General features: G+C 47.9%; 1 protein-coding gene across 3 annotated transcripts in view; it reads right to left on the reverse strand.

Moving 5' to 3' along the window:
• The window catches only part of hip1 (huntingtin interacting protein 1), a 45,031-nt gene that overhangs the window by 30,417 nt on the left and 395 nt on the right, over window positions 1-14,219 (reverse strand). Inside the window, exon 1 of one of the 3 annotated variants that reach the window (XM_037979699.1) lies at window positions 3,344-3,755. The exons of the other annotated variants lie outside the window; for them this stretch is intronic. Coding sequence (XP_037835627.1) covers window positions 3,344-3,361 — 18 coding nt within the window. The 5' untranslated portion in view covers window positions 3,362-3,755. Of the gene's footprint in view, window positions 1-3,343; window positions 3,756-14,219 lie in introns of those variants that run through there. 3 annotated transcript variants of the gene reach the window in all.

Raw genomic sequence — 14,219 nt, forward strand, 5'->3', positions numbered from 1 at the left:
CCCCCCCCCCCGCCGTCGTTCCAAACATGGTGGGCTGCCCGGGCCAGCGAGGCCGTCAGTGGGAGGATTCTTTTCCACTGAATCCGATGAGCATCTTCAAGCCCATTAATAACAGAGCATTTGGTGATGCAGATAAGCCCGGTGGGATGATGGCGTCTCTTAAGAGCCCATTAGGAAAAGCATAAAAAATAAAATTAAAAAAAAACCCAAAGAGCTGCGGCCTGTTTGAAACATGCGACTTCGGTGCACGTGGCTGCTGTTCGAGGGGGGCAGCTGGTTAGAGCCCGTCCGCACGTGAACGAGCTGCTGGAAACGTCACACGGTCTGTTTAGACAAGACCACGCCGTGTGTGTGTGTGTGTGCCATTTCTCGCAAGTCGCGTTTTCCCTTGAAACGATGCAGAGAGTTTCCAAAAACCTCCACTTTGAGACGTGGATTCAGAAGGTTTCTGTGTCAGAATCCGACCGCTGCTGCCGTGTATACGAACAGCCGAAACGCACACGAAATGTTCCGGCTTCTTAAAAAAAGGCCCACACACACACACATATACTTTAAGACCCGAGCATCAGGACGTCAGCCCAGCGGGACTTCTTTACCAGGACAGCTCTCTAAGCCGCTACGTGTGAAGGAGCGCAGCGTTTAAAGCCCCACTTCCTGCGGGGTTCGAGAGCACCATAAAAGAAACATCTGTCCGGCTCAGATCTGCTCACATGTGGAAACATCACAGGGTTTCGGCTCAGTGGGAGCTTTCCAGAAGGACTTTTAAAGTGACGGCAGTTTAAAACAACAAAAAAAAAAGAGCAAACGCTGCTCACCGACGCCTGCGTCTGTCCAAAAAACCGTTCAGGAGAACAAGATTTTCATTCCAGTCCAGACGTCCAAAAGCAGTAATACCACTTTTTTTATTACAGATTACTTAGTCGGCTCAAACATCAGCACTTGTTTTGGCCTCACGCTCGCTGTAAATCCAAACAAATGACACCCTTAAAAGTGTCTGAACAGGCTCTCCTTTGGCGTCTAAAATGAAGCTCTGACGCTTTCCCAGCGATGCCGTTTGTGGCGTTTGGCTCTGAAACAAAGTCTGCGACATTCAAGTCAAACAAACACTCAACAGGAATGCAGTGCCTCGAAATAAACCGTTTCTGCCGTTCCAATAAAGCAGAACGACGAGGTCTCAGCGGAGGAACCGTGGAAGTGTAACAAATCCGGTCACTTTATTCGATTCATGCAGATTTAATGAAATAAGTCCCACAAAATACCACCGGTCCGGTCCAACGTTTAGGAAAGGGCAAATTTTAGCGCTGAACAAATACAAATGTTCGGATGGCATTTACCCGCACTGCGCTTCATCGAGCCAAAGTGCATTGTGGGAATGCAGAGTCCGCTCGCTGGGAGTTTTGCTTTAATGTGAACTTTGTTTTCATACCGCCGTGTCTCACTTCATGCCAAAAACGTCTAAACATAGGAGGCAGAAAAAAGGCAGGACAGCCTTGGGAAAAATAAGCCACTTAAAAAGAAAAAAAAAAGGGGGGGGGCGGTTCAGGGTTTCCATTTAAAGCTGGGTCCTGTGGAGAGGTGATGAAGCATCAATATCTCACCTGCTGCAGACAGCTCTTTGAATGACTCGGCTTCGGAGGAATAAGAGTTTCAACTCTGAGCGCACTGACGCCATTTTATAATCCAACAGTTTCGCAACCGGCAGAGGCATTTCGATACGCCTGCAGAGGTTCTCCAAGCTGACCCCGGAAACGCTACAGCTTGCTGCTACCGCCGCCTGTGCGCTTGGAAATCGCCGGGGCTCTGTGTGAATAACCGTTTCTCCAAACTGGGGTCGTTCAAAGAGCCATTTATAACAAGTTCATAACATGTGTGTTTTTTAAAAAAAACACTTCTGAAAGGTCTGAACTGCCTCTTTAGCGCGATGGCTCCGTCTGAATGAAAACAAACCCTGGAGGCTCTCCGTTTCTACAACCTACACCACGTCTGCCCCGCCTGACTTCATGTGGGCAGATGGGTTTTTATCTCACGGCTCGGAGGATTTTCCTGTTCCAGAAGAGCTTGAATGACGTGTCAGCTCTTATCGGTTCTTTTAGACATTCTTCCAAAATCTTCTCCCCCATGGTTGAGGATTACACCCACCCATCCACCCACCCATCCATCCAGGCAGTGAAAGGCCGGTCTTGTTGCTCCTCGGTTTCCATGCACCTGCTCCAGCAGTGCACCCTGAGCTCTTGGCCGGCCCGTGAGGCTCTATCGGATCATTCACGACGCTCCGGCTCCAAGGCGCGGGTTGGTTTGGCCTTCAGACGGTGGAATAAAGTTCCAATTGTTCGGCTGCTCCCTCACGTCTCCCAGCGAGGCTGAGAACCTGTCGACTCCACGGGGCTTCCAATTCACACCTTTGGGCTCTGCAAACGCCTCACTGTCGCCCGCCGCCGTTGCCTTTCCCCTGCGCGCGGGCGCTCACGAACCATTGGACGGATTCAAATGAAACTCGCAGGCAGGAATCACATCTACAGCCGATTTAACGTTTGGAGTCGCCCCCAACTCAAGATGGCTGCCACAGCCGCCGCCAGACTTACAAGAAGTTGGCGTGGTAGTCGCTGAGAGTCAACCTCGACGCATTCTCTGAGCGCGTGTCGCGGGGTCTCTCAGGATCACGTGAGACGGTGGACAAAGTCAGAACGCCATCATGTCTCACTGCGAGACGACTTTATTTCAAAACTGTCCTGTTTTTCAAGGACTGCTCGGCCTTTAATTTGTACTTTATATTACTGATATTTAACCAGAGCTTTTAGGGCTTTTTTTCCTTTCCAACATGCAGATGGAAAGCTGGAATCTTTGAGCACAAGGACACATTTTTTCCCCCCATATTTCTGTGCTCAGTCAAGACATGGGCTTATGTTGCAATTGCTGTAATAAAACAAACAAACAAAAAAAACACCCTTAAACTGTTTACACACTGAAGACAAGCTTGTGATTACAGGATCCTGTTTGTTTACCATGGACTCCTTAAAAAATAAAAATAAAAAAAGGACCAAAACCACATGTTTATGATTTTTCTCACCCCACGAGAAAAACAAAACAAAACAAAAACCCAAACTTCCCACGGCCACATTCAGCTCCTCAGCAGACAAGTCGCTGCTTGCAACGAGCCCTAACTTGCATGCAAACAACCCTGGTGTGTGTGTGTGTGTGTGTGTGTGTGTGTGTGTGTGTGTGTGCAGCAGGACCTCTCGGACACCACCCCCCACCTCCGAGAAACCCGCCGCTCAGTTATGTTTCTTTTTTTTTTCTTCTCCTCCTTTAACCTTAAAAGAAACGCGGTCGGTTAACAACTCACAATTTTACTCAGATCCATGATTGTCCCTCCGAGCGGCGAGTCTGGGTGTTTAAATCCGTAGAAGAAGAAGAAGAGGAGGCGGAGGAGGAAGGGGAGACTCCGATGGGTTCTTCTTCTTCTTCGCCTTTAAATCCCGACGCGGAGTGATTAGGACCGGGGGCACCGAGGCGACAGCGGGCGAACGCATCCGGGAGGAGACGGGCTCAACATGTGTCCCGGTTCGGTAGCGAAAACGTCCCCTTCTGTCCTTCCGCGTCCCCCCTCCTCCTCCTCCTCGCCCTTCTCCTCCTCCTCCTTCTTCTTCTGCGGGCCCTGCGCGCTCCCCTGTCGGAGCGGACTCCCAGCATCCGAGCCGGCCGAAGCCGCCGCGCGGAGGGAAGCCGGCGGAGGGCTGCGGTCTCCGTTCAGCGCGACATGAAATAGTCCCCCCCCCCTCCCCGGCCAACTACCTGAGGCTTTTTTTTTTTTTTTTTTTTTGCGAGCAGCCGCGCGCTCTCTCGCAGACAATGGAGCCGGGTGGGTTGGCTCAGAGCCGGAGGTTCTCCAGCTGGGGGTCCGGGGTCCTCCGGGAGGGGTGGGGGGTCCAGACAGAGGAGGGGTGGAGCTCAGGAAGTGAGAAAGCAGCACCAACTTCCACTGCTGCTCCTAAACATCATCCCCCCCCCCGCAATGTGTGAGCCCTGTGGACGACTCTCAGCTACTACCACATCCAACTTTGAGCTCCACATCTGTAAATGTGGGGGCAGCTGCGGCAGCCATCTTAAGTTGGGGCGACTCCAAACCTTAACCAGCTGGAGCTCAGTGGCTGTGAAACTGACCAAATTATGGCCCTTGTGTTTCCTAAGGTCAACTGGCCGTGGCGGCCATCTCGAATCGTTTAAGTTAATCAGCTCTAGATGATTACTTTCTGCAAGTTTCATTCAAACTGCCCACAAGCAGACAACTCAAAGGGGCAAAAACACCATCCGCCTTCGCCTTTTGGCAGATTAAAAATCATCTGAAGACGTCAGAAATGTCTGAAACACTGGTAAACAAAAAGGTGCCCCCTCCTTTAATGCCCCTCCCCCCCCTCCCCCTCCTCCTNCTCCTCCTCAGAGGAGGGATAATAACCATGAGTGTGCACAAATTGATGAAAACATTCGGTGGTTTTCTCGTATTTGTTTCCAACCCGACCCAGTCCTCCCGTCACCACTGAGCGGAGCGGTGACGGAGCCTCTTTCAAGTGTCACCGTCACCGTGGGGACCGTCCCGGCTAACCGAGGCCCCCCCGTCTGGTCCCTCAGAGGGGGGATCAACTCAGATTTGCAGTGCTGGTCGGGCCCCTGAAGGCAACGTTCGCCGCAGGAGGAAAAAAAATACACGCCTGGAGAATAAAAGCACTATTAATTTGGGCTCAGCGGTTCATACCTGCTCAGTGGCACACTCTGCTGGGTCACATTCATACTGAACACGACGTGGGGCCACTGATGTCAGGATTCTGTGGCCGGCGCGTTTTATTTCCTCGGCAGCTGGAGCAAACCTGCTCGACAACTAAAAAACAAGGACTCATTTTTTGGTTTTTTTTTGGACTCTTTAGATTTTTGATTTCATCCTTGATTCAGTTGTCATTGCCTGCCGCCACCATAGAAGGGAGGTCGTATAATCGCCTGTGTGTTCGCGTGTCTGTTAGCAGAATATCTCGTGAACCAGTGGCCAGATCCTAATGGGCCTAACAGACAGCCATACTTGCATATTCGTCTACAGCTGATTAACTTTTGGGGTCAACCCAATTCAAGATGGTCACCACAGCTGACCTAACTTGGCCAACACAAAACTGGCTCTGACGCAGTCAACTGTACAGATATTGTGTTAAAATTTGGCGTGGAAGTAGCTGAGAGTCATCCCCAACACATACTCCGAGCACTAACAGGTAACACAAGATCTTTGTTTAAAACTTTAGCACACGAGACGGCAGGTGTAAGCATTCCTTCAACGGACGATTGGCCCTTAATTTTAAATGTTAACTTATTGTCTAAATGGTTCTAATCTAGGAGCTTTTGCAACATTTTAAATGGAAGCACATTTAGGGAATAAAAACCTATAGATCAGCTTGTTCTATGACTGCTAAAGGTTCAAATTTGTCATGATGGAAAATTATGCAAATCACAAAAGATGTAAATACATGTAAATAACTATGACACCCCAAAAGCTGCACTGCCTCCGTAATGCCTGAGGGACACCCTCCGTGAGCGATTTCAGCTCAAGCTCAGACCTCATTCAAGTATCTTAAGTATCTCTGGCTAAATTTAGACTCTTAATTAGCTCAAACCACCTAAATAAATCTACACGACCCACCAACAAATAGATACATCTCAAACAGAAACGCCACAGAACACGAACAGAGATCTCGTGACCATAACGAGAAATGTAGGCCAATCCGAAGACATAATTCTACATTTCTGTTTTACCAGCAGATGAAAAACCTGCAAGTATGTAGTTTTGTTCGACGTCTCAAGGAAATAAACCAATGCAGCAGCGGTCCCCAACCTTTTTTAGCTCCACGGACCGGTTCATTATCAGACAGTGTTTTCACGGACTGGCCTTTAAAGGTGTGGCGGATAAATACAACAAAATAAAATGATACGAGCGGCAAGAAAACTGAGGTATTTTTTAAAATATAATAAACGTAAATCCAACGTGTCCTCGCAGCTTTGTTAGCTGCGTCATCAACATGAATAACAGCCTCTCCTCCCCCTGATGTTCTCTGGTCAACATGGCGATGTTTAAACTTTAAAATAAGATCCACCACAAATATAAAGAGCACAAAGAACACAACTCACCATCACGCTGAATCAGTGGGAGCCCTGAGCCTGTTTCTCAGTAACCAGACGGTCCCATCTAGGGCTTCCAGAGACGTTTGTTTTTTACTCATTTTGCTGCTTGTGGGTTTGTTTTTAGCGGTAACGGATCATGTGACCTAGATAAGCGCTCTGACCTGCATCAAGAGTGAGTCATAGACGGATGTAGAGGAGAGAATCTGGTCAGGTTTTCAAAATAGATGTCCTTCAGACTCCAAAAGTATTTTCAAAAACGAAAATACTGCAAGTTAATTATTCTTTCTGTGCGGCCCGGTACGAAACGACCCACGGACAGGTCCCGGTCCGCCGCCTGGGGTTTGGGGACCTCTGCGATACAGGATGTGCTCTGACAGGAAGATGGTTGAAGTCTCCTAAAGTTTGAGTCAGGCCTTATTTCGTTAGCTAAATGCATCTGTCTAACCTCTACAACTACATCCAGACGGCTGCCCCTTTCAGACCAAATCTAACCAGATTTGAACCCAGATTTCCTGGAACTGTTTAGTTGTTCAGACGTCTTTTTAACCCAATAATGCTCACTGGGACACTTTGAAGCTGTCCCCGATCCGTTCTCCTGCGCAAACAAAGATGCTCCGTAGATCACCTTTTACTTCCTCCCAGCACAGGATGTTATTAGTACGAGAACATGATACAATAATTAGTACTGCGTTGAATCACTTTCAGCTGATTTTTGACCATTTTGAGACACAAAGGAATCGCACAGCTGCTGCAGATTGGAGCCCAAAGTTGTTCTTGGTGAGTCGGTGAGCTCCACGTCAGCAAGACGATAAGGAGCCTTGCGACGCAGTGGTTACGCAGCTGATCGTAGCCAATGAAACGTGGCGAAACAAAGGACGGCAAACGCCATAAAGACGTCCTCCACGCCCTTATCCCGCAGCTACCAGCCCGAGTTACTGAAACCAGGCGGGATGGACCGGTGCTCTCACGATGCTTGGAAAAGCGGCGACCTTTTCACCTTTCGAGTCATTTTGTCGCCTTAAGTATTTGAAACAATTTGAGGAAACGGCAGCTCAAATCGTGTCCGATTTGTTAAAGCACGCTCGAGCTCAAAACAACGGGGAAGAACGCCCAAAAATGAGCAAACCCACTCGAATTAGCTTTATTTGGTCTGACGCCCATAAAGCTCTGATCTCAACATCGCTGAGCCTGAGAGTCCAAGATTACATCAACACACCGAAGAGGCTGAAGCAGCCCAAAACCACAGAGCAACAATCAACCAGCTCCATCCGTTTTTAAATGCTCACAGAACGCCGGCTGACCAGAGGAGGGCAGGCCAGCCTCTGTAATCAACGTGGTTCTCATTAGGACGCTCTGTGTGTGTGTGTGGTGGTGGTGGTGGTGGTGGGGGGGGGGACGCACATTAAGGCCCGGGGCCTCTCAGCGGTCCGTCTCCGAACAATGCCAACTATTTTCCTCCCGAGCCTCCTCACTTCCTGGTACGGAGTGGGCCCTTTCGCAGAGGGCTGAGCATTTCTCGCATACAGCTGTCCCACTCCGTGTCCGTCTGGCTCCTCGGCCCGAGACGCTCGTCTCCTTCTAAGAAAAGTCCGCCCACCTGGAGTGAAAACGACACGTCTTGGTTGCAGTTCTGCGGCCAGTAAGCATCCCCCCCGAAACGTGTCCTCCACAATAAACTCCTCCGGCTGGGTTATTAAATAAAACACATTAAAATGCTGGGCAGGTTCTGTTAAATAAGATCCATCCGGTTTGTGCCGGTAACGTCCATCATTATTTATTTATTTATTTTTAAAACAACAAATTTCTGTTTTTTTAGTCCAACAAAACGGTCAAATCATTGCAAACAAACAAAGCTACGGGTGGCCATTTTCAGACTGTAAATCTGCAACTGATCCAAATTAAAAAGAAGCACGGGTTAAGACAAGGAAGCTCACCGTGTTTACACATAAAATATGGACGTGGGGGGCGGGGGCTGCAGAAGACCTTAATCTGGATTATTGACGCTATATCTAAGGTCGTGAGCGGTTTGCCCCAGAGTTCTGCCCTTTGCAGAGATTTTAGACTGATAGCAGCCATGTTCTGTAACAGTGTGTTGTAGCTCAGTCCGAGCTGACCATAAACTAATGTGAGTTTTGACAAAAACGAAAGTAGTAATTGTAGTTAACTATCCAATCAGTATTATGAAGCACAGATTGAACTAGACAGACTTTATTATGAGTCAGTCAGACGCTGACACTCCTTTGACCCGCTGAGCTAGGTAGCAACAGAGCCGTAATGATCCACATGTGAAAAAGGTAAGCCGGCTTTGCAGATCTCAATGTGATGTAGTGATGACTTATAGTCTGTGGACACCACGGGGCTGCGGGAGTTAAAAGGCTAACTAACATCAAACCATGCAGGTTCAGTTCTGCTCCGCGGCTCTTTCGGTTCCGCGGTGCTCGCTTCATTTCTGAAAGCTCATCTTCAGGACCGGGACGGATCAATAAGTGATTTACGAAAGGCCAAAAGGCAGCTTAAAGACGGACTGGTCTTTGCAGCAAATCTTACAGAACTGCTTTGTGTAAGTGCCTTCAGAGTATAATTTTTGATTATGTATTTTTTTTTTCTTCCCCTAGTAGATGTCCATGCAGCCATTTTCTTCTACTTTATCCGTGGTCCGGTCAGGAAGCCAACAAGTCCAGGAAGGGACCTGGATATCCCTCCGTCCTTTGCTTTGTGGCTTGGCAGGGTCTCCCAGGAGGAGCTGGAGAGTATCTGATGAGAAGGAGGTCTGGGTTTCTCTCCTGGACCTGTTGCCTCCACGACCCAACCACGGATAAGCGGTACGATGGATGGATGGATGGATGTTACTCTTACGGACGTGTCTCTCATGTCCAGTTCTATTATTCCACACACATTCTGGGAGGCCACAAACTGCCACCTGCTGTTTCTGCTGCCTCGGGACTTTAAAAAAAAAAGAGGGGGGGATCTCTCTATCAGCTCTCAGGCTGGAATATGTCCCTGGTGTTTGCGGAAATTCCTCCATAGCCTTCCTGCACCGTGAATAGCCGGAAGTAAAAGAAGACAAGAAAGACTCGAGACAATGTGGAAGGAGGAACGGGGGGGGGGTCAAAATTAGGCACAGTGAAAAACAAAAGACGGGTGTGTGTGTGTATATATATATATATATACTGTGTGTGATGCTTGTGAAAAATACTGCCCTGAAGTTTTAAACCGACCAGACTTTCTTGTAGTCTTTTAACGTGGTCCTGATCAACAGCTCCTCAGCCTTTCTGAAGGTCTTTCAACGTTTTTTTGATTTTAGCTGCTTTCCCACTCATTTTCAGTCCACTTGCTCTATTTGACCGTGACGGCAAATTTATGTCCAAAGTACAGAGCAAAGTAGACAAGCGGAGGACAAAAGAAGACAGACAGCACACGAACATTTAGAAAAACAGGAAGAAAGTCTGACAGGACCCGAGAGACACATCGTCCTTCAGTCCATCGTCGGAGTTCTCCGCCGACAGCTCGTCGAGAATCAACTCGTCGCTGCTAAAATACTATTTCATGCATCAAACTGTGTTGTCTTTTCTAGTTTTATTGCATGCCTGTAATGTTTACGGGTTTTTGTTTTCTCTGTGTGCTAAAACCTGATGTGGTAGTAGCTGGGGTTGCAAAGGGGTGGGACATTTTCCATGGGAAGTTAAACTGGGGGAATTTTGGACATTTTTTTTTTCAAATTGGAGACTTGACATGGAAATGATGGGAATTGGCGGTAATTTAAACACACTGTATCACATCCAAACAAAGATTTAAAAAAAAAAAACATGTTTTGTCATGAGCAAATAATGAGTTTGACCCCGAATTTGTAGGAGAAACCTTTAGAGAACAATGGCTTTTAATCCTTTTCTAAATTCGTGTACACAACTCTGAGCACTGTCATTGTATTCAAACAATCAGCAAACTGCACGACACACACAAAGAATCACTGAAAATGTCAAATATCATTCACACGACTCTGAACTAAACTTTTTCCTTGTTATTCTATAATTAGTTTGGCGCTTTCTTGTCATTTTATCCATGTAAAAAGCCAAAACAAATAAAAGTTGCATTCACAAGAAAACTGTTTACAACTTTTTGTAGGGATGACACGGATCATCATTCTTTAGGGCGTGGTGCCTCTCATCGTGTGGTAATCCAGTCGCTTTAGTCAAGATTATACTAAAATATATCCCCCCTCCCAACACTAACTATATTTAAAATCCCTGTTGAGGATCAACCTTCCATATATTAAATTCCAGGTTTATTCCCATAACATAAAGATGTTTTGGAGTAGCGTTATTAGAATGGTTGTCCATTAGCAGTGATCAACTATAATGCTGACAGTTTTATCGGGTCATCAGACTCGGCGGCATGCGAGCAAACATTTGCACTCGAACGCATGGCAGTTTGTCCTCGATCAGGACGACGAACTGGGAGGAAGGAGGCGGGAAGGCAGTCTAATTTTAAAAGCCTTAATTGTGTAACGTACAATATGGTGTCGCTCGCTGTGGCTCGTACTGCCGCAGCCCAAGCGGTGCCCCCTGAAGTTCTCCCACAGGCACTAATTACGCTCCATATAGCTCCAGAGATCACCCAACTCCCAGTCAGAGTCTGGGACCTGCCATCCTCTCACGTTCTGGAGCCAAAAGACATAAAAAAGTTCATAAAATAAAATAAAAAGGCGTGTGGCCTTCACTGCCGGCTTGTTATTTACACACACACACACAGACCAGCCTTGACGGGAGAATCTGAAACTCAGCTGAACGACCTTCCGAGTCAAAGATTAAACAAACTCTAAATTAAAGAGCCGGCCTCTGTTATGAGGCTGAGCGAGCGCCGCGTGCCCCCCCGCTTCATGCTTTTTATGACCCCGGCGCAGACTTTATGACAAAGAGGATTTTGAACGCGGCGTGGTTGTTTACCCGACTCGGTGGGGAGATAGGCACAGTTCTCAGAATGGGACAGTGGTTCAGCAGCAGCGTGAAGCGTCATGCCACGTGCCGTTTACGAGCCCGAGTACCTGAGTTGACTTTACTCCCGTTTAACATTCAACACAGCAGATTAACTGGTAAAACAGATTAAAACTTTATATTTTTGCTTTCCTTGAAGGAATGTGTGTCGCCCGCCACGAGTTTCAGACTGAGATGATCTTATGAGGAAAGAGGACAAAACTGTAGCCAATTTCAGCTCATGATCTGTTGAACTGACTGAGCTGTGGCCAGTTTTTGGGTTTCCTAACGTCAGCTGGCTGTGGCGACCATCTTGAAAGAGACAGTCTTCATAAGCTGACCAGTAACAGAGGCACGGCTCACGATGACTTCCTGTCCAGTGGTTCATGGAGATATTTCGCTAACGGACAGAGCTGACTACAAATAGTTAATCGCCAGACTTCACTCAATCAGTCTCAGCTACTACCACCCCAAATCTGAGGTCAATGTCTGTAAAACGGACAAAGTTATAGTCGCTTTTGTGTTTGTTCAGGCCCGCTAGCTGTGGCAGCCATCTTGAATCAAGCTGGCTTCAAAGGCTAATTGAGGTACACCCAGAGATTCCTTTCTGCGAGTTTGATTCGAATTCGGCCAGCGGTCGGTTAGATATTTTGCTAACAGACAGACAAGGACAGAAACGGTGTCGCGAGGCCAGTGGACGGCGGGCGACACAAAACGTGGAGGGGAAATTAAAGAGGAGGTGAAAGCCATCCACGCAGCAGATTTACGCGGCTTTTGGAGCCCGGCAGATCGGATGAGATTATCTCCCACTGATCCACCGCAAAGCAGATCGCACATCCACTGATTCCTCCGCCTCCCGGCGCAGACCGGTGGTCAAACGTCGCCCATGAGAACGAACGGCGGCTCCGACGCCTTCATCGCAGCTGAAGCAGGAGGGCGTGTTGTGCTGAAGGCTAACGTCAGGGGCGTGTTTTATCAGCTCTGAAATAACCGGGAGCCATGTTGTTGGTTCATTCGTTTTATTTGCCCTTTCCAGTCGCCATACGTGTCCGTCACTCCTGTTTGATCAGGGCATGGAAAGTTTTACCTCGACACACTACTTCCACAGGGCGTGTGTGACCTAGTGACACAAGCTCAGGGTCAGGACGCGTCGAGCTATGCGACCGCCCCCGCCGCAGACGGACGTACCTGGAACCCAAACACCTGCTGAGGCGCGTTTCTTTCATCATCGAGCAGCTGCTGATGGAGGAGAAGCAGCGCGTCTTTGATAATGGCCGGCCTGGACTCATCTGACCTACTTTCCCCCCACCCAGACACACACACAGAGACACAGACCCACACACCCCGTCCCTCCCTCTATGCCCGGTCTGGAGTGACGGCATGGGAGAGGAGGGGGATAGACCACCAGGCAGGAAGCAGAAAACAGACATACTGTATTTTCTCACCGGGAGCCTTTTGGTTGCCAATAAGCAGACATGATACCAAAAATGAGGAGGATAATGAGACGCTCAGAGACATGAGCGCATCGTTAGGGGTGCAAATTCATAGGCACTGAAGCACCCTTGTCATTATGGTCGCATTTTTTTGTCTGCCCTCACGCGCCGCAGCTTAAAAAACACGCGGGTTACACATCGGAACGGGCAGCTCCACAGGGGAGTGGTGTGCTCTGAGTTGTAGTAGCAGGACGCCACATGACGTGGAGGAAAAAAAAAAAAAACTGGGAGAAATTTCCTTGAATGCAACAATTGAATTTTGATGAAAACAGGCGAAGATTCCCAGCCCTCCTCGGAGCTCTACAGCTTGTACCTCAAAGCAGGAAGATCGTTTCGGAGTTTAAACGGATCGCAGAAAGTTGGACTTCACGTGTCTGAACCGGCACTAAGATATCGACTTTGTTTTTTTAAACAATCGCAATTTAGGTGTTACAGTTTCTGGAAGTTTCTAGAATTTTTTTTGCAAGCAAACTTGCCTTACACCACCAATTTTTTTTTTTCCTTTTTTTAAGTACACAGGGGTGTGCCATATCGTCTCGTTTACGGTAATACCGGTGGATTTTTGTGACACCGGTGAAACTAATAATATCGCAATATCATATAATGACGTAATTTACCGGAGCCTGACCTGTGCAGCGCGAGGCGCCATGTGGTCCACACTTCTTACTAGTGGGTGGCGGTAATATTTGCCAGCCGCCATTAAAACAAAGAAGAACCGCGAGCGTGACCTAGCAAACATGGCGGAGCACAACACGGTTTTAAAACAGAGGACGTGGATCAGACCACCATATTTTGCAAGTCATGCAAGCCTGTTGTGTCGGGTCAGGGTGGGGACGTATCAAATCTGTTTATAAAAAGTTTAAAAAACAAAAACTGTTTTGAAGTTACATATTTATTTGGGAAAATCCAATTAAAAAAACAAAACATGGAATATTGTTTGTGATATCGTTATCGAGGTATTTTAAAAAAATATATTGTGATATCATTTTTTGCTAATATCGCCCACCCTACACGTACAAATTATATGTCAAAAACGTAGGCATTTGCATCATCCTTCACCCAGTGCGTCTCTCGCCATCACAAGACTCCGGGTTTTCTCTTGAACCACCCCCCCAGGAGTGCAGGGAGCGCAATCTTCCACAGACTTCGAAAACAGAACTCAGAGCTTTCCTCCTCAAAAACTCCTTTTTTAACTCATCCGCAGAAACACAAAACGCAACCCAGTGTGACCGCCGGACTCCTCTGCCCCTCTCGTATCGAGAACTTTTCAAAAGCGACCTGTGGTTCTCGCGCAGCCGCTGTTCGAGTCGAGACTTACTTTTCAGGCTGCGCTTCCCGTCCGCCTCTCCTACAGAGAGCTGCCAGGCGGCAGGTGCGTGGTTGCCATGGTAACTCTAATGAGGCGGCACTGGCGGCGGCAGCTTCAGCATTCCCTTTGATCTTGGCTCCCTTCTAAGAAGAGTTCTTCTTGTTCAAAGGAACAGCTCTTTTTTTTTCCTTTGGGACTTATTTGTATCCGCCAAACCAGGCAGACACGCGGGACACAAACAATCTAAATCATCAAAAACGCGCGTGCTTTTTGTCTTATCCACCACCTCCT

The sequence above is a fragment of the Kryptolebias marmoratus genome, linkage group LG2 (genome assembly GCF_001649575.2).
Source record: "Kryptolebias marmoratus isolate JLee-2015 linkage group LG2, ASM164957v2, whole genome shotgun sequence".
Taxonomy (NCBI): Eukaryota; Metazoa; Chordata; class Actinopteri; order Cyprinodontiformes; family Rivulidae; genus Kryptolebias; species Kryptolebias marmoratus.